The 24,124-nt window shown below is 31.1% G+C and overlaps 1 protein-coding gene across 1 annotated transcript in view; it reads left to right on the forward strand.

Annotated features, from left to right (window-relative positions):
* Nucleotides 1–24,124, forward strand: part of LOC129217142 (BRISC complex subunit Abraxas 2-like) — a 45,722-nt gene that overhangs the window by 9,678 nt on the left and 11,920 nt on the right. The window contains exons 3-9 of the mRNA XM_054851401.1: nucleotides 7,908–8,011; nucleotides 11,169–11,377; nucleotides 14,934–15,065; nucleotides 15,157–15,229; nucleotides 17,452–17,554; nucleotides 22,621–22,761; nucleotides 23,752–23,880. Coding sequence (XP_054707376.1) covers nucleotides 7,908–8,011; nucleotides 11,169–11,377; nucleotides 14,934–15,065; nucleotides 15,157–15,229; nucleotides 17,452–17,554; nucleotides 22,621–22,761; nucleotides 23,752–23,880 — 891 coding nt within the window. The remainder of the gene's footprint in view (nucleotides 1–7,907; nucleotides 8,012–11,168; nucleotides 11,378–14,933; nucleotides 15,066–15,156; nucleotides 15,230–17,451; nucleotides 17,555–22,620; nucleotides 22,762–23,751; nucleotides 23,881–24,124) is intronic.

Consider the following 24,124-nt stretch of genomic DNA (forward strand, 5'->3'; position numbering starts at 1 on the left):
ACTAAGATAGAGGAAAAATTTATTGAGGAAGTTCATCATCTATGATCAAACTTTTTTTAGAGTTGTAAACAGGATAAATTCTTTACGGCCAATATTAGCCGTGTGGATTTCAAATTTGGCAATGAATGCTGAAATTATGCTTTTGGCCTTGATGAGGTTCATCTTGTTCCCTTGAAGCTTAATGTTGACTTTGTTCATTTTTTCAAAAATATCTGTGAGATGGGCAAGTTCCAATTTGCGCTGTTTCAAATTCTCACTTAAAGTAGGATCATGCAAGTCGAGAAACTCAGCTACAGAGTCGAATAATTCAAAGAAACGGCACAAACAGTTTCTTTTAGAAAGCCATCTCACAGACGTATGTAAAAGCAAGCATTCGAATTTTTCATCATTTTCATGGCAAAGCTCTCGAAACAGGCGATCATTGAGAGAATTAGCTTTGATGTTGTTAATACCAGTAATACCTAATTGTAAGGTTTCATGTAAAACACCACTGAATTTTTTTTGCAGCCAAGTGTTGACAATGAATGACACAATGGATGGTAATCACTTCTGGCACTTCTTTTTAAGGTGTGCAAGAAGCCCAATATGATGACCTGCTATGGCAGGGACACCATCTGCTGTGCAAGCACTTACATTTGTCATTGGAATTTCTTTTTCTTCAAAATAATCCTTCACCACTTTAAAAATCGACGATCCCTTTGTATCAGTAATCAAAGTTCCGGCGAACAACATTTCCTCAGTTATTTCTTTCAGCTCATTAATAAACCTAACTTAAACTAATAAAATAGCTCTGTTATCTGTCACAGTTGATTCATCAATCTGTAGTGCAAATTTACTTTGTTTCAAAACATTTATGAGTTTGCATTCAACGTCAGCACCCATTTCATCAATGCTCCTGGAAACTGTGTTGTTACTCAGGGGGAGAGATTTGACTTATCTTTTTACTGGAGCCCTCACCAAGCAAAATTTCAACTATTTTTTTGGCAGCCGGTAGAATAAGAGATTCGCCAATCGTATGAGGCTTACCGCATTTTGCTATCAAAAGAGACACTTCGTAAGAAGCAAGAAGCCCTTTGTCAAGATCTGTTGCTTGTCTTCTAAGTAATTAATCCACCTTTGGCCGTTTATCCACTTTTGTTTTGAGGTCTTGAAAATAACTCAGAGGTTTATTTACTCTTTCACCATGTACTCTTGACAAATGCTCTTTCATTTGCGAGGGCTTCATCGCTTCATTGCTAGAAAATGTTTTATCACACAAAAGACAATGCGAAAACTGCACATTTTGCGGTGACGTGACAAAACCAAATTTTAAATACTCTGCTGAATACTGCTGGCACTTCTTTTTCGAATTCATATCGAACTTCCACGCTGCGAAACATGCACAATTAAACAGAAATTCACTAAATTAAATCAAACAATAGAAACTACGTAAGGAGGTTTATGCGCTGATTGCAAGGTTCTGAATGACAACTGATTAGTAAATGCAAAAATCCAGTCCTACACACATCCATCCACTTTTCAGGCGTTAAATATATTCTGGCGCCAGCGGTCAGACAGTGCTTACAAGATTTTTTTTCTTCCTCGTGAAAACAGCAATACAATAAAAGATATTATGTTTCGCTTTTGGGATTTTTTTCTATCCGAACAGATTTAATTGAGGTGTAAATCATAAATGCCTTATTTTCTGGGAACAACTTTCTTTGATTTGACGTGCCATATCCTTGGTTCAGTATTACACAACATAGGTATTCTGAAAGATATTTCTGAATTGTGTACCGATTTGTTTTAATAAATATAGTTTTTGAAAGGTCAAGAATTTCCCATTAGTACCAGGTATCCGAATACCGGTCGCTCCCCAGAAATTTATGGCCCCCTAGAAGAGTTTGATCGCCCCCAGGTTGAGAATCACTACTAACCTATAGGTTAGTTTCAAAGGCATCTCTGCACCTCTATAAAATTTCATCCAAATCAAAGATGGTCGAGCTGAACCAATGTCACTCTACATCCAATGACTCCATTTCAAAAAAAAGAAAAAAATAGTCAATGCTCTTTACAATGACTTCCCATTACTGTAACTCTTCCATTTAAATAGTTACCTCCTGGTTTCAAACTATTCTAGCATCATAAAATATCACAGATTCTTTGTGTGATTTTTTACTTAAGTCTTCCTGCTGTTTTTGAAAAATGCAAATAAACTTTTAAAAGTCTAGTATGTTTTTGCTCTAAATAAATGTATAGTAAATGGTAATTTCTATTACCATAGAGCATTTAATTAGCAATAAGTAACATCATTACTTTTATGAAATGGTACAAATCTCTTATTTACAATCAGACTTGTACAAAGAAATAGCTAGGTATGCAATGACCATTTGGTCATTGCATACCTAGCTATTTCTATAATTGTCTGCATAGAGCATTTCTTACATAATACAAATATTGGATTTTTCCCCCCTTCATTGTATTGAAAAATTAAAAAATACAGTGAAACTTCGATAAGTCGAGCTTCGATGAGTCGAAAACTTTGATTAGCCGAAGTGAATATTTATTTCTGTCTTAACTGAATGGAGAACTAACGTTATTTATTTTCGATAAGGCGAATTTCGCTGAGTCGAAATATTTGATAAATTGAATTTTATTTCTTGACTGTTGTCAAAGTTTCCTTGTTAACGTAATTCTATAAGTCGAAATCTTTTCTTTTTTTTCTTCTTCCAAAAAAGTATGATTAAAAAGAAAGAAATCGGCACAATAGCGAGGCATCAAAAGGGGTCTAGACAAAGTGGATCAAATAAATCTCTGAAGTGGATTATTAGCACATAATGTTGCAAGTTTTTTTTTTTCAAATTATTGTTTGCTTCATTTCCTTCCATAGAAAAGAAAAACTTACTAATGGGGGAAACCAAGACTTTGAATAAGGGCAGATTGAAAATGGAACTTAAAAATGACAGAGAGGGGTGCATATATTTGGGATTATGGAATAATTCCACTTTTAGTGAAAACGGGTGGGGGAGGCTTATATGGACTATTTTTGGGATTGTGGGGTATTCTACGAAGTGGCTGGTCTTTCCAAGACTGACTTTTTTCTTTAGTTTTTATAAAAAGCTAATGTTTGTTGTAGGACTAGACCGATGCATCGGCGCCGATGGTTCAACAATTTAGCCATCGGCATCGGCGGCCGATGCTAATTTGTAGGAAACATCGGCCCATCGGCCTTAAAAAACATCGAGAAGCCGATGGAATTGGCCGATGTTTTCGAAAAAAAAAAGACCTTTGCTGTTTTACTTTTTAATACGAAGTAAAGGGAGTTATTGTTTTTATATAAAATTGTTTACTTAAATTTCTCAGTGTGAATTTCTATTTTAGTCACCCCTGAACAAGGGCGGATCCAGAAAATATTCAAGGAGGGGGCGATTACTTTTCACTCTTTACCTTTGGGAACTTCAATTTCTAAAAATTTTCGAAGGAGTGTACTGAACCCGTCGCTTACCTACCCCTAATATTATCTAAGATCGTCTAAAATTGAGATTTTGGTACTTCAATTTCGAAAAAATTCCTGCAGAAAGTACTGATCTCTCTCCCCAGAGTAAAAAGAGATGTAGTACGATTGCGTTTTAAAGACATCTGCGTTTGAAGAAAGAGCTCCCTTTCTTCTAACACCATCGAATATTACGTAACATTGCGGTTTTGAAACTATAGTATTGAAAATATACATAAAGAAATTTCCTGTCTCTCGGCTCAAGGAGGGGGCGATCGCCCCCATCGCCCCTCCCTTGTATCCATCCTTGCCCCTGAAAGAGATTTTAATACTGCATTCAGATACCAAACAAGTTAATTATTGCGTACTTTCTTGTGGCTGGATGTACGTATGTATCTCTCAAAAGTCATAACTCAAAAATGGTAAGATGTAGAAGGTTAAATTTTTCCATGTGGGTTGTGCGTACGTTCCAGTTGTGCACTTCCCTTTTTGTTTTCGATCGGGTTTTCTAAAAAGCCCATTTACTCTTTTTTTTTTTTTGTGGCTCTTAATTACTTATTTCAATTCAAAACTAATATAGCGTCTGAGACTGAGACTAACGATCATCTGGTGATATATTTCCGAATTTGAGACCATCGGAACAAATATGAGATGGCGAAACAGGTTTTTGTGTCATTTTGTTAGATAAATATACAATATTACTGAAATCTTAGTTATATGTTCAATTAAAAAAACAAAACAAATCAATTGGTTATTAAACATTGTCTTTGTTTTTCTTCCCTTTTTCTTTCTTTCTTTTTCTTTTCTTTTATTTATTTATTTATTTATTTTTTTTGGCTGTTGTTCTTTCTCTATCATCATGCAACAGTCAAAAAAGGAGAAGCATATTTACACCCTATACAGATTGTACGTAGTATGATCCAAAAGTTCGGGAACAAGCTGTATAAAACCTTACCCAGAATAGTTTTTATTACCGAAGCACATCCACCTTCAAAGGGTCACCTTGAGGTGGGACTATGTACTTCTGCCAGTGTTCATATAACTTTTGGAAACACCCCTAGAAGCCATTTTTCGCAACCTTCTAAGATGCAGCTTTATCTTTTCCTGACGGCAGAAAGCGGCGTCCATGCAAATGTTTTTTTGCTGGGAACAGCTAAAAATCACACGAAGCTAAGTCCGACGAAACGTTATGTTATTTGTTTGTCATATGAGAGTGTTGACCATTCGAACCGTGCATCCTCAATATGAAAGTCACCTTCTTCCCCACGATTAAGTTAAAGCAGCAGCGCAAAAGGCCCTTCAGGAGGTTGCGAAAAATGGCTGTCATGAGTGTTTTTAAAACTATACGAACGTTGGAAGAAATGCATAGGCGTTCAAGGTAACTATTTTGTAGATAGATGTGCTTCGGTAATGTGAACTATTCAGGGTAATGTTTTATACAACTTGTTCTCGAACTTTTATACGTATGAGTTTTCAACTTACTATTTCATAACGTTTTTGAGTGACGCTTGTTTACGCGCATAAAGACATCACAAGAGAACTTGCGATAATTAACTGAGGAGGTGTTCAAAACGACTATTTCGGTCATATATGTGATCTTAGGTACATATGCATGTACAGATGTGCCGAAAAGACTTGTGAAGTTTAAATTGGGTGATCGTAAAATAGAAATTTAGGTCTAAATCTTATTGTTATTATTTTTTGTGATTTCAATTCCTTATACGTAGAAAGGAAGTAAAGTGAAATGAATAAATGATACTTTAAGTCCCTGACAATCTTATCAATTTGTTTCCGTTAGATTTTTTTTTGCCATCGGCCTACGGCATCGGCCATCGGCCATCGGCAATCGGCCATTTGGAGAAAAACAATCGGCAATCGGCCATCGGCAATCTTTGAACAATCGGCCAACAATCGGCATCGGCCCATCGGCCAAAAAATGCCATCAGTCGAGCCCTAGTTTGTTGTGCCGTTTCATTGATTCCTGAACATTTGGAATTGAACTTTAAAATAGACTAATTGAATATTTAAAATTATAAGCTACAAAAAAAGTTAAATTTATTCAATTTTAGCGTAGCAAAGAAGAGGGAAATTTCATTAAAGTTCGTGCCGCTAAGTTTTCAGCAATTTTAAAAAAATCAAAAAAAATATTTCTCTTGGCGGTGCTTTTTGATGCTTTTCCCTCCCTCTTTGATGCTTTTAAAAGTATCCAAAGACTATTTAATGAAAGAACAAATTTCTGCTGAAAGCAATGTTTGAAAACAGAATTTTTTTTAAATATGATTTTTTCCCTGGTAAGTAAAAATTATTACGTCTAACAAAAATTTATAAATTTGTTTTCCAACCTATTCAAGCTCTAGAATTCATAGCATCAAATTATACATTGATTAGGTCAAGTATCAGGGTGGGGACAGATCAGGGAAAGTCAGGGAACTTTATTAATTAGGAAAATATCAGGGAATTTCAAAAAAAAAAAAAAAAAAATCAGGAAAAATCAATTAAATGAAGAAAAACATTTTTTTTTTTTTTTTTGCTTCTCAAAATTAAGTACTTTAATTTCTTACGCGTCTTCCACCAATTATCTGTTGAAAAAAAAGTAAAATTAATGAGGTGCAATTATACACTGTCGCATATTTGTGAATCTTTTTTTTCTCAACTTCAAAATATTGAATCTTATTAAACACAGAATGAATTTCCTATGATTGCTTCTGTGTCTGTAAAGTTGTTTATTTTACCTTGATCTGATTTGCCTTTTACGAATTCCGTGCGTAAAATAAACAACCCTACAGACAAAAAGGAAGCCATAATTAATGCCTTAGCTCCCTTGCCTTTACTTATTGTCTTGAAGTAATTAGCATACTGTAATCATGATTTCAAGAAAAATCTTTGTTTTTTAAATTAGTGCAGATAAAAGCTTAAAAATTATTACTTCTGTGCGTTTTTAATTTAATTGTTAAAATTGAATGTTGAATGAAAATCAACTTTGTTTTTTGCCATCGTATTATTCGCTGTCGCCTCAGGTGATACGAAGGTTTTTTTTCTCAGACCTTAAAATTCTTTCATTTTAAAACCAAGTTAAAAAAACATATATATTTTGAAATTAAGTGATTGTTTTTTGCATTTCAATGTTGTTTGATACAAAAGTAATCTAAGATTTTTTCCCCCGACAAATAAGGAAATCTTTTGAAATTGACTTACCTTGTGTACACAAGTATATTTTTTTTTTGTTATTCTTGCAGCAATAATTATACTAAAGTAAGACAAAACAACGTAAGTAGAAGCACAAATTTGTAAATTACAGCAGACACATGTTTCAGCGTTACAGGGAACGCCCTTTTCAATGCAAAAAATAATGAGCTTATGGGTGAAAAGACATCCGACAAAAGCTAAGCTTTTGTCGGATCATTGAAAAAGGCGTTCCCTGTAACGCTGAAACATGTGTCTGCTGTAATTTACAAATTTGTGCTTCTACTTACGTTGTTTTGTCTTACTTTACTGTTCAGCACAAAGGTATTTATTTATCTTAATAATTATACTGTTTGAAAATTTAGTTCAAAATTATTTTTATATAAACTTCATAGTTTTATCACGATTAGATATTTTTTTAAGAATGTTTGTAATAATTTCTTAGAATTCTTATGTTAACTGGCTACTGGAAGTAAAGTATTTGTTTTAGATTTCCTATAATATTTCCCAGTAGATAATTTAATGTACTATTTTTACTATTAAAAGGGTATTGTTTCAAAGTATATTTTTAATCAACAGCTTAAAACATTTTTAAAAACTGCATTTTATTTAATATGCAATGATTTTTAAGTAGGGCAAAGCAAGGAAACCATTATCATTGGTAACATAAATCAGGGAAATTTGGTGAACCTAATCAGGGAAATCATGGAAAAGTCAGGCAACTTTTTTGACAGTTTCTTTGCCACCCTGAGTATATATTGTCCCCACAGGACAACAGTAAGACATCTAATCCCAGGAATATCAGTAAAATATCCTACTGGTGCTTTGAGGCGACGATATATTATCTTTGATACATTTTTCTATCACTTTTTTGCTCATATTATAAGTTTAATAATTTTCAGTGGTGGTATTTTATATTAATCTACAGTTTTGTTTTCGCTTTCCCTGCATTTTTGACTTATCGAAGTTTCACTGTAGATGTTATTTTGAGTGTTGTTAAGTTTGGTTGCTGAAAAAAAGATTTATTTAGAGATTTGTTGTATTTCAAAAAATAAGTAAGATATTTACAAAAAATGAAATTTTTTGTTGTAATTATAGAATATATTTTGCTGTTTTACATCCGTTGAAAAGAGTTTTCTTCCCTTTCAACTGTCCTGTCTCCACAAAGATAAAATGCAAATATTTTAATTTTCTTTTAGAAATGTGCTTCTCTATTATTTCTAGCTATGTAAATAAACTATAAATGTTTCAGGCATATATTCATCTGTGCCTTCTGGCGGTGTACAGTCTTTCTATAACTCTTCAGGGCATATTAGGATGGCTGATATTGAGTCTTGTTTGGGTGAGAGAAAAGCTGTAAGTAAACATTCAATTTTGTGTATGCTATCAGTTTTTTTTGTAAGCGTCTGTTATATTTTTATTCTATTTGCTTAAGAACTAGTGCTCGTTGTCTTCTACTTATGTAGACATTTCATGCCTTGTACTGATAAATTGTTTTCATTTTATTGGTGCAACATTTTATCTGTTTACGTGACAATATCAATGGCATTAAAGTAATTGAGACTGGCTTTGTGGTTGTCCATGAGGGGGAAGGGGTTTTTTGAAATTATGATAGTTTATACGAGGGGGAGGAAGGGGTAACAAGAAATCTGACTCCATACTTTTTCTACAACAATATGCCTTTGAAAAAGAGCATGGAATGTGACAAGGGGAGGGGAGGAAATAAGGTGTAAGGTTACACTTTGTGACCAAGAGAAAGGGAAGCAAAGATTTTTAAAATAAGTTTGATATCTTTTAGGGGCAACTCCTTTAACAAATGCAATTCATTGACTCTGACCATAAGAGATGAGGGGAATAGCAGATTGAATATAGAACTTAAATTTAACTGCATGACTAATATTGAGGCAGGTTAAACATTAATAGATGCTGAGAAAGACAAACAGTTATGTGTAATTAGTTTTTATGTTGTTTTCAGTTTCAACTTGAAATCAAGTTTTTTTCCTTTCAAATCATTGTGTCTGGGTATTTTTTTTTAGTATGGAGAATCAATAATTTATTCAATTTTGGGCTTATGAATAACACAGGGTGGCGACAGATCAGGGAAATCAGGGAGATCAGGGAAAAGTCAGGGAACTTTATTAATCAGGGAAAAGTCAGGGAATTATCAGCGAATTTTGAAAAAATAACAAAAAATCAGGAAAAATTGATTTTATGAAGGAAAAAAATTTTTTTTTTTGTTTTTGCTTTACAAAATTAAGTATTCTAATTCCTACCCATTTTCTGCCAATTACCTGTTCAAAAAAAAAGTAAAATTAATGAGGTGCGATTATACACTGCTGCATATTTGTGCATCTTTTTTCCTCAACGTCAAAGCATTGAATCTTACTTATTAACCACAGGATGAACTTCCTAAGATTGCTTCTGTGTCTGTTTGGTTGTTTATTTTACCTAGCTTGAAATTTCCTTTTACGCTTTCAATGCTACGTAAAATAAACAACCATACAGGCAAAGAGGAAGCCTTCATTAATGCCTTAGCTCCTTTGCCTTTATTCCATTGTCTCGAAGTAATTAGCGTACTGTAATCACGATTTCAAGAAGAAATCTTTGGTTTTTGAATTAATACTATTAAAACTTAAAAGTTATTACTTCTTTGCGTTTTTAATTTAATTGCTAAAATTGAACTTTCAATTTAAAAAAATGTGTTTTTTGCCGTTATATACTGTTTGTTGTCACTGCAGATTATAAAGGTTTTCTTTTCTTCAGACTTGAGTGATTCTTTAATTTTATAACCAAGTTGTATTCTTCTTTTATATATTTTGAAATTAACTGATTGCTTTTTTTTGTTCTTTTTTTTCTTGCATTTCAAAGCTGTTTGTTACAAAAGCAATCTAAGATTTTTTTTCGTTGCATGGTGAAATCATTTGAAATAGAGTTAACTTGTGTACTTAAGTAAATATCTTTAATTTTTTATTGTTAAAATGCTGCATTCATTCATTATAACCTATGTTCTTGATTAGAGAAAAGCTCCTTATGAATGGATGTCAAATGGTTTCATCTGTTTTGCATAAATATGTCAATTAGTTATATAAGAATAACTACATTACTTCTAGTCTTTCACTATTACTTGTTATTCTTGCAACAATTATTATACTGTTTGAAAACTTAGTTCAAAATAATTTTAATTACTTTTTAGCTCTAAGTTTCTTAAAATTCTTATGCTAAGTGGTTTCTGGAAGTGAAGTTTTTTTTTTTTTTTAATTTTCTATAATTTTTCCATGTAGAAAAATTTAATGTACTGTTTTGTAGGGGGTTTTTCCCCCAAAACAATTGACTTGATATGTTTTTTTTAGCCATTTTATTAAAAAAGTAGCATTTTTTTAAAATATATCATTAGTTCAACAACTTTACATAACTTAAAACGTTTAAAATACTGCATTTTATACAAACATACAATGGATTTCAAGTAGAGCAAAGAAAGAAAACCATTATCATTGATAACGTAAATCAGGGAAATTTGATGAACTTAATCAGGGAAATCAGGGAAAAGTCAGGGAACTTTTTTTCACAGTTCCTGTCGCCACCCTGTAACACAAAAAGATGATTTGTTTTATATTATGTACACAAAATTTAACGTTTGCTGTTGACGTTAAACTTTTTTTTCATCTTTATTTTTTCAAAAAAATGTCACAAAACTTTGTGAATGGTAATCAAGGGAGCAGGGCCGGATTTGGAAATGTGGAGGTCCCGGGGCAACGGAGGAGTGGAGGCCCCTAATCAAGGTTCGAAAAGATCATCATATTTTCGAAAATATCCGATGTTTTGATATATATCTGAATATTTTGATATATACGTATATATCCGATATTTTCGACCCGTGAAAGTTAGGATATTTTGTAAAAATTTTATTGTGGAGGCCCCGGAGCAGTAGCCCCGCCTGCCCTCTCCTAAATATGGACCTGCAAGGGAGAGGTGATTTAACACTTTATTTTTCCTGTTTGGGGTATGCAAAGGATAATGTGCTTATACCCTCTTACCTGCAAATTATAACAAACTGAAAAACTGAATTGCTGCAACAATTGCTTCTGTAACTGTAAATGCTACAATGTGTATGGCAAGAGTTTTAAGCACAAGTATAGTGTAGTTCAGGCTTCATGCAAGGGGTATGTATAACATCTTTAGAATGATTTAGCCATAAAAAGTTCTTGTACCATTTTACACATAGAAAGATACCATACCTGATTTAAATCTCACCTTTTTTTTGTATCATTTTACCACTAGTCAGCAATCACTTGTTCCGCTTTTCAAACATGGGTGGTTAAACTGTTAATATTTTTTTCTTGTGAAACTTCTGTTTTAATAATTTTATTGTTTATATTAGATGCATTGAAATTAATATGTTTTCTCCTCCAAATGCAGTAATTAAATATGGTTCTGTGCATATTCAATGCTTTCATTAAAGTTATTATATTTTCTTATGTAGGTTATTTTTAACATTTTTTTTTTATTTTTTAAGTCTGTTGTAGGTTGGTACAAGTTTAGACGACACAGTCCTGCGTATCCTTCTTTTCATGAAACGCTTGTTCATAGAGAACTCAAAAAATTATTTTCAAGCAATTTTGTGCATGAAGATGACTGTCTGATATTTGGTGTTCTGACTTCATCGAATATTAGTTTTGCTACTCACTCTTTTGATTATGCTTTCTTTGTTGAAGAACTTCTGAGGTAAAAATTGTACATTCAGTCAACTAATTTATCTATTTCTTAAATAATGTTTTTTTAGTTATTCCAGGTGTAAACAGGCCTAGGGCACATATGAATACCATTAGAAAATGTGTTGAAAATCATCATAATTTCAAAGAAAAACTGTTTAATATGAAATATATAATCTACTAACTACATTTAAGGGTTTATTACCTACACTGTGTCAGTTTAAATTGTACAGTAATTGAATCATCAAGAAAATATTTTTCCCAAACGTCTTACTCTACTTACTGTCAAACTCTAAATAGCCTGTTCCATAGGCACTGGGTAGACATGAAAAAAATAAGACTACTTAGTAAAAATAATATTTCATTTTGTAAAGATTATTTTAATTATATTGCTTTTAAGCATCATATACTGTGTGATAATGTATTTTAAAATGATTTTAAGCTTCAGTTTTAAATTAAATAAAAATATTTTTTGTCTTTGGATTTCCTGAAGTTATCCAATCCCTGATTATTATATATCACTAAATTGTTGACCAATTGCTTAGTAACAAAAAAATTTAAGAATAATTTGTTCAGTTTTTATGGGCCCCTAAAAGTCAACACGCAGCAGCAAAAATTGAGCGGATTTTTAAGACATGGAAATTGCTATGAGCCACAATTGTTGCTGAGAACAATTAGCCTCCAAACTCTTTTTATGTATGAAGGATAGGATGTTCAAAATTTACAAAATGAATGCTAAATTTGTGGCAAGTTGTTGTAGCAAGGTCAATGAAGGTCACAAAAAAGTGACATTTTTGACGTTTTTTAGCATTTTTGAGGTCCAAAAACAGATTGCACCTTTCAGTTGTCACAGCAAAAGTACTGTCGCTTGAAAGGTAAGTATATGCATTTTAAAAAAATGCCTAATTAACTGAAGCAAGTTTAATGTGCTTTTAGTTACATTAGGCCGAAATAAGGACACTGTCACATTTTATTTATATTCAAACTGTTGTAATTCCTTGCGCAAACAACATTTTGAAATAATTTTTTGCCCTTATTGTGCCCTATTATTGGTCTTATCAAAACAGTAAATTATATTGAGGTGAAATGCTTTAAATTTTTTTTTTTTAATTAATAACTTTGCATATTTTTGTCATTATGGCTTTTTGCTTCTTCATACTATTTGCCTGAATTACTGGTATTTTATAATATAGTTTGCAATATAAATTGATATTTTATTGTTCTGTGACACATATATGATATTTTTGACATTCATTTAACATAAGACATTAATAACGTCAGTGGTGTTCCCATAGGGAACCACACTGTATACTCTCCATACACTGTATGCTCCACATACACTGTATACTCCACATACACTGTATACTCTCAAATATTTTTTAGCCTTTAAGCATATACCCTCGAGCTTCAAAAAATTTCATGGATTTACGTATTATGCATATGATCGCATACACATATTGTGCGTAACAGATTACTGGGAGTATACCCTCAGAAAAATAGATGGGAACATCACTGAATAATGTTTAAATTTTGTATTTTTAATTGCAAAGTGATTTAGTCAACATTTTCAATACTATTATATTGAAAATTAAAAAAAAAAAAAAAGAAATTAAACAGATAGTTCCGTCTAAGACTCTTGAATGTATTTTTAGCACGGCATTTTAAACGGACCGGACCAGACAAATTCTGCAAAAGAAAAAAAAAGTCTTCCTTTTTTTGAAAACTTTGTTCTCAAGGTTGTTTTTTCGTCTTAAAGATGCTTATTTGAACTATTACAGTTTTAACATTAAAATAGAAATGAATGTAAAATAAATTAGTTTTTGTTCTTGACAAAGTATATTTTAAAACATTATTGATTCAACTTCTAAAATTTACATCTATACTGACTTCAGTAACATAATTAGCAGCAAAATGAAATTCTTTTTTTTTTTGTTTCTTGAATTTTGTATACTTACCACTACATTGTAAATAAATCTGAAGTATCAAAATTGTAAATAAATCCAAAATAAAACAGTAATACTATGGAAATTGAATTTTCAATGTTTTAAAATTAAAAAAAAAGAAGAAAATATAAGAAGATAGAAAAAATAACGCCCTTTTTCTGTTGTCATGGTTTTTTTGCTTGGGTTGCGTGGTTATTTGCGTAAACTGCTGTGTTTTGTAATATAGTTTGCAATATAAATTGCTATTTTAATGGGTTTGGGGTCAAAACTTCGCCGATCCATTACTTCGCGCAGTCAAAACTTCGTGTGGACAAAACTGATGGGCATATTGCCTGAGCTTTAGCATATTGCATGAGTAGTAATAGCCCAAGTTTTGCTATGAATACTAATAATTCAAAGCTAATAAATTAGCAAAGTGTGATTGTGATGAGTAAATAGAGTTTTTTTAACCCTTATAATATCCTACACTAATATTTAGTTTTACAAAAGGAATATGGTAATTATTCACTTGTGCCCCTTGATGTTGTGTTCACAAGTGCCCTGTCATCTACCTTAGAACTAACATGCAGAAAAGAAGAATTCTTGATTTAGTAAAAAAATTTCAACATTATCCTAAATTTATACGAATCTTCATATAATAGTTTGCAGTAATTAAGTTTGGCTTAATAGTTAGTTTAAAATGTGTTTTCACAAAAAAATGACAGTGATAAAATATAAACAACACCTGCTAAAACAAAGAAGTTGTCATCACATAAACGTAAAATAACTCATTGCTCTAAAATTTCGGCCAAGAGGTAGAACTGGTTCTGCCATTACTTGAGAACTTTGAAGATTTTTTGCTTGAAGTTATCTTAGTAAAACATACCATGTTCACATGTGCCCCTCTTTCCCCTATAGATATTATTTTAAGAATCAAAATAACCAGTGACGTGCGGTCCACCCAAGCAAACCAAACAGAGCTTGGGCACTCCAAAACTAATTTTCATTTCTCATTTGTATACTCATAATTGACAGAAAGTATGAAAAAAAAGCTCTCTCTTATCTTGACTTTCACTTAAAATTAAAAAAAAAAAAAAAAATTTAAAACTAATTTTCAATTCACTGGGTTCAATTTCCCCAGAACAGGTATAACCAGGCCTAGGAAAAGAAAACTACACTGAAAAAAGTCCAACCCATGCACCAGAACGATTGATGGTTTAGCAGGAATGCATTTTTAGAAAGAAAAAGTACGAAAAGCAAGGAATTTCTCATTTCCAGGGGCCTTGAGCCCCCACTTGCCTCCCCCCCCATACGGGCGCCCATGATTATTTATTTGACTAATTTTTCATACTTCATATGTCCCTCCCCCCCTTAATAAGGGACTTTTTTCTTTGCCTGCTCTTGAATGGCATGAAACCCGTTATTGTAACATAACCATTAAATTAATTACTTTATAAATGTTTCTGAATTATATGATTTATTTATCTAATGTTTAATATTTCATATCTCCCATCCCTTTAAAAAAGGAGGTTTTTTTTTTTTTTTTTTTTTGCCTGCACTTGAATGACATGAATGCATTACTGTTTGAAACACTGACAATTCAAGTTCAAACTGATTTGTGAAATATATTAATTGTAAATATTATAGCCCTAGGTCTTTCAAAAATCTGACTATTAGTTTGTTGAATTTGGGAGATACAAAAGGACAATATCGCATGAATTCTGATGCTTCAGCATATATGGAATCAACTAGTTTTAATTCTGTTTTAAGTCGTACATGGTAAGTATGTTAAATTTTTAAGATTCCTTTTAACTCTTTGCATTGAAAACCAGAAAAATGCTTGATTGAAGTTATATTGTAATACTTTCAGGGACTTTAATAGTTGTTGGCAAACTGAAGATCAAATTCTTGAATTTCATAAAAGACTGCGGGATAAATTGGATGTAAGTTGCACATTATTTTAAGTCAAAAATTAGCCTTATTATCAATTGATTCCATTTATGTTTAATTGTTTAATAATAATTGTTGATGTAGGGAAAAGTTAGTGATAAATGAAGTCCATTTTTTGAACTACCTGCATACAAAACAGTGGGAGAGTTCAAGTTTTTATGTCACCTTTTTTGGAATACATTTTGTAAAATGCTAAAAGATTGATTTAATCAAAATGTTGTACTTCTGGGTCAAATACGTACACAATACTGCTTTGACATTGCTGGAACTAGTGTTTTCAAAAACAGTGAAATCCCCTTACTTCAGAGGACCACAAATTTTGTTCGTTGTAGCGAGAATTTTGATGTCATGGAATTCAAGCCATGTAATAGAAATTAAATTGGGACTGAAAATTTATTTCGTTGTATTGGGATTTCACTGTTGAACTAAAAACTTTTACTCAAATTGTAGACAGAAATCAAGATATCTTTCATGGTGGCCTATCAATAAAAAGAATTTGTAACTTACCATTGCACTGATAAGATTACAAAAAATGCATTTATTTGTATTTGTTGCTTCCTTCTACCCCCTAACAAACCAAAAAAATAATAATAAATAAACGCATTAGAATAAAAGAGCAATAGGATCAAAAAAAAAAAAAAAAAACTGATGATTTAAATTTATTTTTTGTTTCTAGGTAGTCACACAAATAAACATACTTTTGTATAAGGATTTTTTTTTTATGCATTTTAATTGGTGGCGAGTTTTTAATCTTTTTGAGCAGCTTTGGTTCAGGTCTCATCATTTGGACCAGAGCAGATGATTAATTCTTAGAATCAGTGGTTTTATTTAGCAATACAATCATAACTCATAAGAAAAACCTTCCAACTATGCTGATTAGACAATTTTTACTGGGCACATAGTCATTTGTATTCTTATTCCTGCAATGAACATTTAATGTGGTTTGATTTAGTAATGTTTTCAAATAATGGTCACACAAGCTTCAACGATTGCGTAGAATTTAATGTGGTTTGATTTAGTAATGTTTTCAGCTAATGGTCACACAAGCTTCAACGATTGCATAGAATATTTGTTGATTGGTTGAAAATTAAATAGAGGTTATTTAATTTTAATTTTTCTTGTGATAAATACTTTGTTTAAAAATGTGGTTATGTAATTTTTGTGGGAGTTGCAGTTATGCCCTTCATTTCCATTAAAAAATGTCTGATATTGGAAGTGCCAGAATCTCAAAAACTTGTATCATTCCCTTGTTGTATAGAAATACAGTCGGACCCCCTATTTAACAAATTAATCGGGACCGAAATTTTTACACGTAAAATGGGGGCTATTCATAATATCAGGGTGCGAAAAAATGCACTTACCTTATCTAAAAGTCCTAATAAGCAACTGCACAAAGATATTCATGATTAGAAAGTGTACACTTTTTATTCAGCATCCCTCGATTTATTACACACTAGTTAATTTAAAAGTACTGAGTTGTAGATGTTTGATAATTTCCTTGATATCTGACTCAAAATAGTTCTCTTTCAACTTGATGGAGAGAAGAAAAATACTGTGTCATTTACAGCCTGCTGCATGAGATATGTTTTTACAGTTTCCAGGCCATGTAAAGCATTTGAAAAAATAACAGTTTTAATGGGAATCTCAATTTCACCTTCTACATCAGAATCACTATTCATTGGTTGCCCCATCGTCCATTAAAAAGGCTGATTCCAAGAAAAGTCTTTTTCTGCTTCGGACAAGATGAATGTATCATTTGGAAAACAATCCAATATTTCCTAGTTCAAATTAACAAAAAAAAAAATTTTTTTTTTTGGCTGTTAAAATAATTTGTTAATTTGGGGTTTATAATTCGGTAAATTGGGGGATTTGCCTTCATTTCAGTAGGGGAAAGAGAAAAATTCGCCACATCGACTAAAAAAGGTTGGTTGAACCGGGGTCCGACTGTATTAAAATATTTTAGATGAGATAGTTTTCATTTTCAATCTTCTGAGCTTACTTTCATGTAAATACTTTGCAGTGTGATGTAAATACTGAACTGTAGTAGACTTTCATGACCCCTATTGTAAATCAGTTTTGCTTTATTCTTTGAAAATACTACTCCCAATAAGTAAACTTTTTACATACATTTCAAACTACCTGAAAAATCTTTCTATGTGGTAGCAATTTCCTGTTTCAGAATTGTAGTTTATGTCCTTTTCCATTTTGATTTTAGAACTTGCAAGAAGAAATGACATTGTCTGATGCATATAATGCATCTTTAGAACATGAAGTAAAGGAACTTAACAGCAAGATGCAAAGTTTATTGTCAGCATTAGGTAATTTCAGCACTATTTGTTTATTTAATGTATTGCAAAGCAACTGTTTACAACCAATTCATTTTAAACTTTATGTTAAGATTTTGGTTTGAAATTGCAATCTGGTGTACTCATGTCTAAGTAATGTGCATCTAATATTTTCATTGCTTTTTATGACTGAAACACCATATGCCATTTAAAAAATGCAGTTTTAAAAATGGCAAGTTAGTTGATAATCAATTATTTACAAGGAGGTATAGAAATAAAATGCAATGCATGACTTTTGTTCTCTCCTCTATGATTTACCTTATAGCTTATAATCTTGCAGTGCTGTGTCATCAAGTATGGGTGTGGAACTATCTTTATACTAGTTTAGAGTTGGATCTAGACTATTTTCTTTTTCATACTAGAGATTCGCAACTCCAACGAACTGTAGGGGGCACTGAAGTCACTGTCTAATGGCGGAATTGAAAACTAAAACAAACGCACATGGTAACGAAGAAAATGCTAAAAGTGTTGTGATTTTTGTTCGTACGTATGATTTTTTCGCTTTATTCTTTTTAAATTAATTTTCAAAGTCTTGTGGATATTCTGGCCCACGTAGAAAGAAATGAGAATTCAAGAAGCATTACTAAACGTCAAAGATTAATGCAAACTACGTAGTTCGTAGTTCTAAGCAGCTATTTCCATGATGTTGAATTCGATATTTATCAATTCTTGATAAAACTAAATAATAATTGTGGCCTGACAAGAACAACAATTAATGCTAGAAAATTCAATATGACATTACAAATTATTATCGAAAGAAGATGATACTTCTTTGCCTTGCTTGGCTAGCGCTTATTTTTTTTCCATTTGTAGCTGAGTTATTTCTCTCGAATTCCCGAATCGGTTCATTTAAAAATTTTCTGTTTCGATTTTTCTAATTTCTGAGTTACGATTTAATTGTGTCATGTTATGCAAATCATCAACAAAATTCTCACGGATATATGGTGGTAGTTTTCTTTTCAGTTGATTGACCATTATTTCTTTTCACTTATCGAATTCTGTAATCTTAGTACCATTTTATTCCACTCATGATAAAAATTAAAAATGGTTTAACTAAAAACGCGAAATCTCGCCAAGGCTACTTTGCTCGCACAATACCAAAATTATAACCCTAAACAAATTTGGCGAAACCTTTCAGCTGAGAATAAAAGGAATAAAGTAAATTCTTTCTAGGTTAAACATTTTTCATTTTGTTCTACGATAATAAATCCAAGAAAATATTTTGCATACTGTCCATTCTAACTAAATGCTGCTGTAAAATATGATTAGTTAAATTAATTTAAGATTAAAAAAAACTCATATTCTTACAAATTCATACAATAAAAAATTTTACCTGGTATAACGTTATCCAATTTTGTTAATCCAGAGTTTTCTTGTTTACGCGTCCACCATTTAATACTTTTTTGAAAGAAATAAGGAAAACTAACATTATTTTGAGAAGCTCGAGAATACTCTTAGGGGACGAATTAATTTCTGTAGCTGAAAGCAAACTAAGACACATCGATTGCGTTAATAAATACTCAGAACAAACTGCCTGTGTTTACGTCAACAGACACACATGGAACTAAAACGTGGCAATGTTTTAGTTCCATCGGCAGTTTTGTAAATCACCGCAAGGTAGCGTATTCGAGCGCTGGAGTTCCGAATAGAAAAATGCCTCACATTTTCCCAAACATTATTTTTATTCAAATTGAGAATTTGTTGTCCACAGTTGCTGTTTCAATGTTAGATCTCATTCTGCACAACTCAGACATTATCATAAATTTTTACATCTCCATATGAAACTCATGATGCTGCATGCTGTTTTAGCCAACCCAGGGAATGTACTATAAATGCAAAATATTTATTCTTTTATTTTCTTGTTGAGCATTAGGGATTGCTTTTCCTCATTCTTACTAATTTTTGTACAAAGAAAAATTTATTAAAGTATTTTACTTAAAAATCATTTTTTTTTTCAGAAATAGTCTTGATAAATTGCTGTCCCTCCCTGGCAAGAGCCATTTTAGGCAACCCCTAGCTATGCCACTAACGGGACCACCGTGACAAAGCGCGCGCTCCATTCGTCGCCGCGCGTTCTTTCTACCCGGGCCCGGAACACAGTTGAGTGAGTCACGCTAAGCGATCGAACGTTTTGCTTCGTTCACTGACAATATACTCGATTGCAAGCTTTTTTTCATTGAAAGAGCAAATTAAATCTTCTTAAAATGTGTTTACCCATGAACTGTTTTCCACAGATTAAAGTAAAAAGAAAAAAATAACAACAAATAATTTTGAAGCAAAATATTTTCTCAACAAAAAGTAAAATTGTGAAAATCTTCAAAATAAATTTTCTTGAAAACGTTGCTAAAAGCCTGATCATCCAAAAAAAAAAAAAAAAAAAAGATTTTTCAACAGAAACAAATTATTAATTGTATATTATACATGACAATACTATGAAAATGTGTTTACCAATAAATAGACAAGGTATTTTTTTTATTGTTATCATTATTATCTTGTAATTTAAAAATCAATATACATTCCATCAAACGTTTAAGATAATATCGATACGTTTTCGAGCCTTTTAGTGGCAACTCTTAATTTCATTAAAATATGTAATATAAAATTAAAAAACAGAAACAAAGAAAGGTTGAAAATGATGTCATTTTTTGATTGGTCTTAAGATAAAAATATTTCTGTGTACAATTATTTCGCACTGAAAACAAATCCCAACTAAGCAAGATTGAGTTGAATGGTTTTTCAAGAATATATATATACTAAAGCATATTTATAAATTCAATAGATAGGTCAAATTTAGAGTTAAGACTTCCTTTTGAAAGACACATGAAAGGTTCGCATATCTCTTTCTCTATAACACAGTACTTATCAGAACAATTATTATTGTAAAATAACCACCATTAGTTCAAAAAGTAAAAATAGTAGGTTAAAAAGAGAAAAACATAGAAAACGTTATATACTCATGCATATAACCAAAATAAATAAATTAAATAATTGAATATTTTACTAAGGAAATAAGAGAAAAATTTAGCACTTTAAATTCATTCTCCTATAATTTAAACCAAATGTGCAGCTAAAGTTTAAAAAAATATTTTTTTCTAAATATTCATTAAACATTGATAATCAATTGCAGATGCACCGAATATTCAGTTGATATTTGGATTGGTATTACATTTTTACTTCCAAAATACCAATTAAATATTTTAAACTTATGAAATTACTTTTATTCACTTGTTTATCCATTCTAGAAAGATGGCATTTTAGAAAGTAATTAACATTAAAGTTATTCATGTAAAACTGAAAGATATTTGATGTTGTAGGTATAGTACTAGATTGTAAATTGAAGACACTATATAACTTGCAATATGCTGTCTGAGATTCAGCAATCGAATTCTTAACTTTCCTTTTAAATCGTTGCACAGATTTTTTAACCTAATAAAAACAATGATAATCTGAACGTTTTTACTAATCTTTAATGCAAGTGCAAAGCTGAATTTAAAAGATCGGAAGAATTCCTTTAAAAAAGCAATAGAGAGACTAACAACAAATTCAACCTGTAAGAAGTGTGAAACAACTGTCTTACGCAAACATTAAAACATAACCTTAATAAAGGTTACTAAATCATTTGAAGTAACATTTCAGATCACTTACCTTTATTTCTGTTAATCATCAATTCATTGCTTACAGAAAGGTGAAAGGTCAAACATTTTCAGTAAGGGTCGTTGGAAAACGTAAAGCAAAACATTGGATTGTTGATTTGAATCTCAATCGCTTAGACTGTAGCGCCACCTAGGTTTTTCTAAGTTATTCCGGGCCCGGAAGGACCGAAGAAAGCGCGCATTTTTGTCACGGTGGTCCCGCCACTAAACCTCACACAAATGATAGACATTGGAAATTTATACTTTTTTTGAAAAAGTGGAAAAAGTGAAAAGCATCTACAATAGCTTAATGAGAAAAGAAACTTTTTTTTTCTTGAAAAATTTCACACATGGCAGAAGCACAACATGATTTCTAATTAAAAAAACAACTAGTTTGTGACAGTTATTTTCAATATACATTTTCTTTAAAAGGATTATTTTAAAGTTATATGCTATTATTCATTTCATTAGTTCCTGGATTCTCTTTCAAAATGAAACATAACTTATGAAAGTTATTCAAGTATATTTTAAACTATGACTAAATAATATCCAATACCTTGTACGTTTACGTTATATAGCTTCAGATATAGTTTGGACAACAAGGGTCATTGTAACGAATGTCGACTTTTTTGTATCTCTATTTTATTGTTCTCTTGTGCGCACTTTAGTTTTTAATAGAATTTTTTTCAGCTTTTTATTGGTCTATTGTATCAAATTCAATCAACAAAATATAACTAGCTCAAACAGGTGTTAACCCCTTCAATTGGAATTATGAAATATTTGACCAAAAATGTTGGTATTTGGTACACAGTGTACTATGGTACAGGGTATCTTATTGACAAATTTTTGAGTTTGTAGGAGAAAAATTAAAAGACTTATGGCACGTCCAATATTCTAAACTTATATTTTTGAAATCAATATTTCATATACAAAAGCGATAAAATACCAAACAAACTTCATTATAAAATGTTCTACAAACAATTATAAAACATACTATAAACGTTTGAAACGATTAATTAAAGATTATATATTTTTAAAATAATCAGGAAAAAAACCTCGCTTTTCAGATGAAAATCCATGGTTGGAAAAATGAGCCACTATCTATCTCTCAATCCTTGTATGTCAGTGTTGTCAATCCCAAAACAAAAAATTATTTCACAGATTATAATAAGCAGAATGTAAAGAAGCAAATACAAAATTAATCAACTAATTAAATCAATTATTAAATGATTAGCAGCTGTTTAAAGTGGTTGTCCGGTATACCGGACACCAGGTCTTGAAGGGGTTAAAAGACCTCCGATTTATTCATATGATTTTGTTTTCAAATATTTTTTTTTTGTAAAAATTCTGTGAGGTCTTTTAAAAGTATATTTTGTATGAACTCTTAGTCTTATTCTTTATTTTTAGAACTGCCTTCCTCACATAATAACCCAGATGAACCAAGTTCTGCTACTGACATTGAAAATCAAGATGTTAAACCATCATTATTTGTTTCAGCAAGTACCATCAATGAATTGTCCATGAATGTATTAACTAAGAAAGATCAGTGTAAGTTAATATTATTCTTTTAGTTTAAACTTGTTTGAAATTAATTATGAACATTAGAATTATTTTCAAATAAATGTTTAAAACTGCATTTAAAATGTTGGGTGCCAGTCCCTTAACAAAATAAAATAAGCTATTGAGATTTTCGGAAGTAACAAGTGTTTACATCATTTTCAGATTTGAGAACTACAGGAATTTTGATTAGATTGAGGAAGATTTAATATGAATGAAGTTTATTAATGAAGTCTTTAGATTTATTCTCATTTAATTTTAAATATTTGTTATACAAATTTCAAAATAAATAAAGCATATGTTAGAAATTTTACAACTATACATACTGCATTATATGTGCATAACCTCTATTTGTAATTTGAGTTTTTAGAAGTCTGTCACTATTTATTTAGTATAATCTAAAAATTAATACGCTAATGACTAGTTTCATGTAACAAACTACTTTAGTTCTTCCCAATTGATCAGTCTAAAGCGTTTTAACTTAACTATTTTACATTCATGAAACTTTTTACTTTGTTAATCTTAATCGTATCCCATTTCTTGGATCAATACTTGAGGGGAGGCTAATGAAGATGTGTTTCTTTTTTTTTTTTTTTGAAATTTCTATGCACTTCCCCACTGATTTGTCAAATGGTTATTGATACAAATTTTTTTCGTTTTGGTCATCTAAAACTTTAAACTTCCTATAAAATCTTGAGCATTTCTGATGGCTAATATTGAGCTTACTGATACTGAAAGTTTCCTCATAAGTGAAAGAAAAAAAACCTATCACTTTTCACCATTCTTAATGCTGAAATCGTTATAGTTTGAATTGAAATTTTCATATGTATTGTAATGCTAGATGCTTTGTGTGTACTTTATTTTGCATATCAATGCTTAAAAATTCAGACTTCTTGGTTTTTAATTGATATCTATTGAAGTAATTTTTTTTCTGCATGATTTATTAAATAATTGTTGATAATTGTCATGATTTATTTCCAGATTTTGTAAACGAGCCTGATCAGCCCATTATGTCATCAGTGTCAAGCAAAAAAAGTTCTGGTGCTCGTAGCTTAGAACAAGATGCAGAAGTGTTTGAAAAGACATTTTTGGCTGGTCTATCTAAATCAGGTACCTTTATTACATGTTTGGCATATAAAATAAAGTGTATTAATATAATTATAATTAATATATAATTATAAACGTTTAGATGTATGAAAACGGCAATTAAAAAAAATATTTCAGTAAAGTTATTTTTAAATTGCATTTTAATGTCTACAATAAACATATTATTAAGGTCTATCAACATAATTGAAGCAAATAATAAAATTAAACGAGGGATTCAGCATTTAACTGTTTGACATTCATAAAGAAC

This window comes from Uloborus diversus, chromosome 2 (genome assembly GCF_026930045.1).
Source record: "Uloborus diversus isolate 005 chromosome 2, Udiv.v.3.1, whole genome shotgun sequence".
Lineage (NCBI taxonomy): Eukaryota > Metazoa > Arthropoda > Arachnida > Araneae > Uloboridae > Uloborus > Uloborus diversus.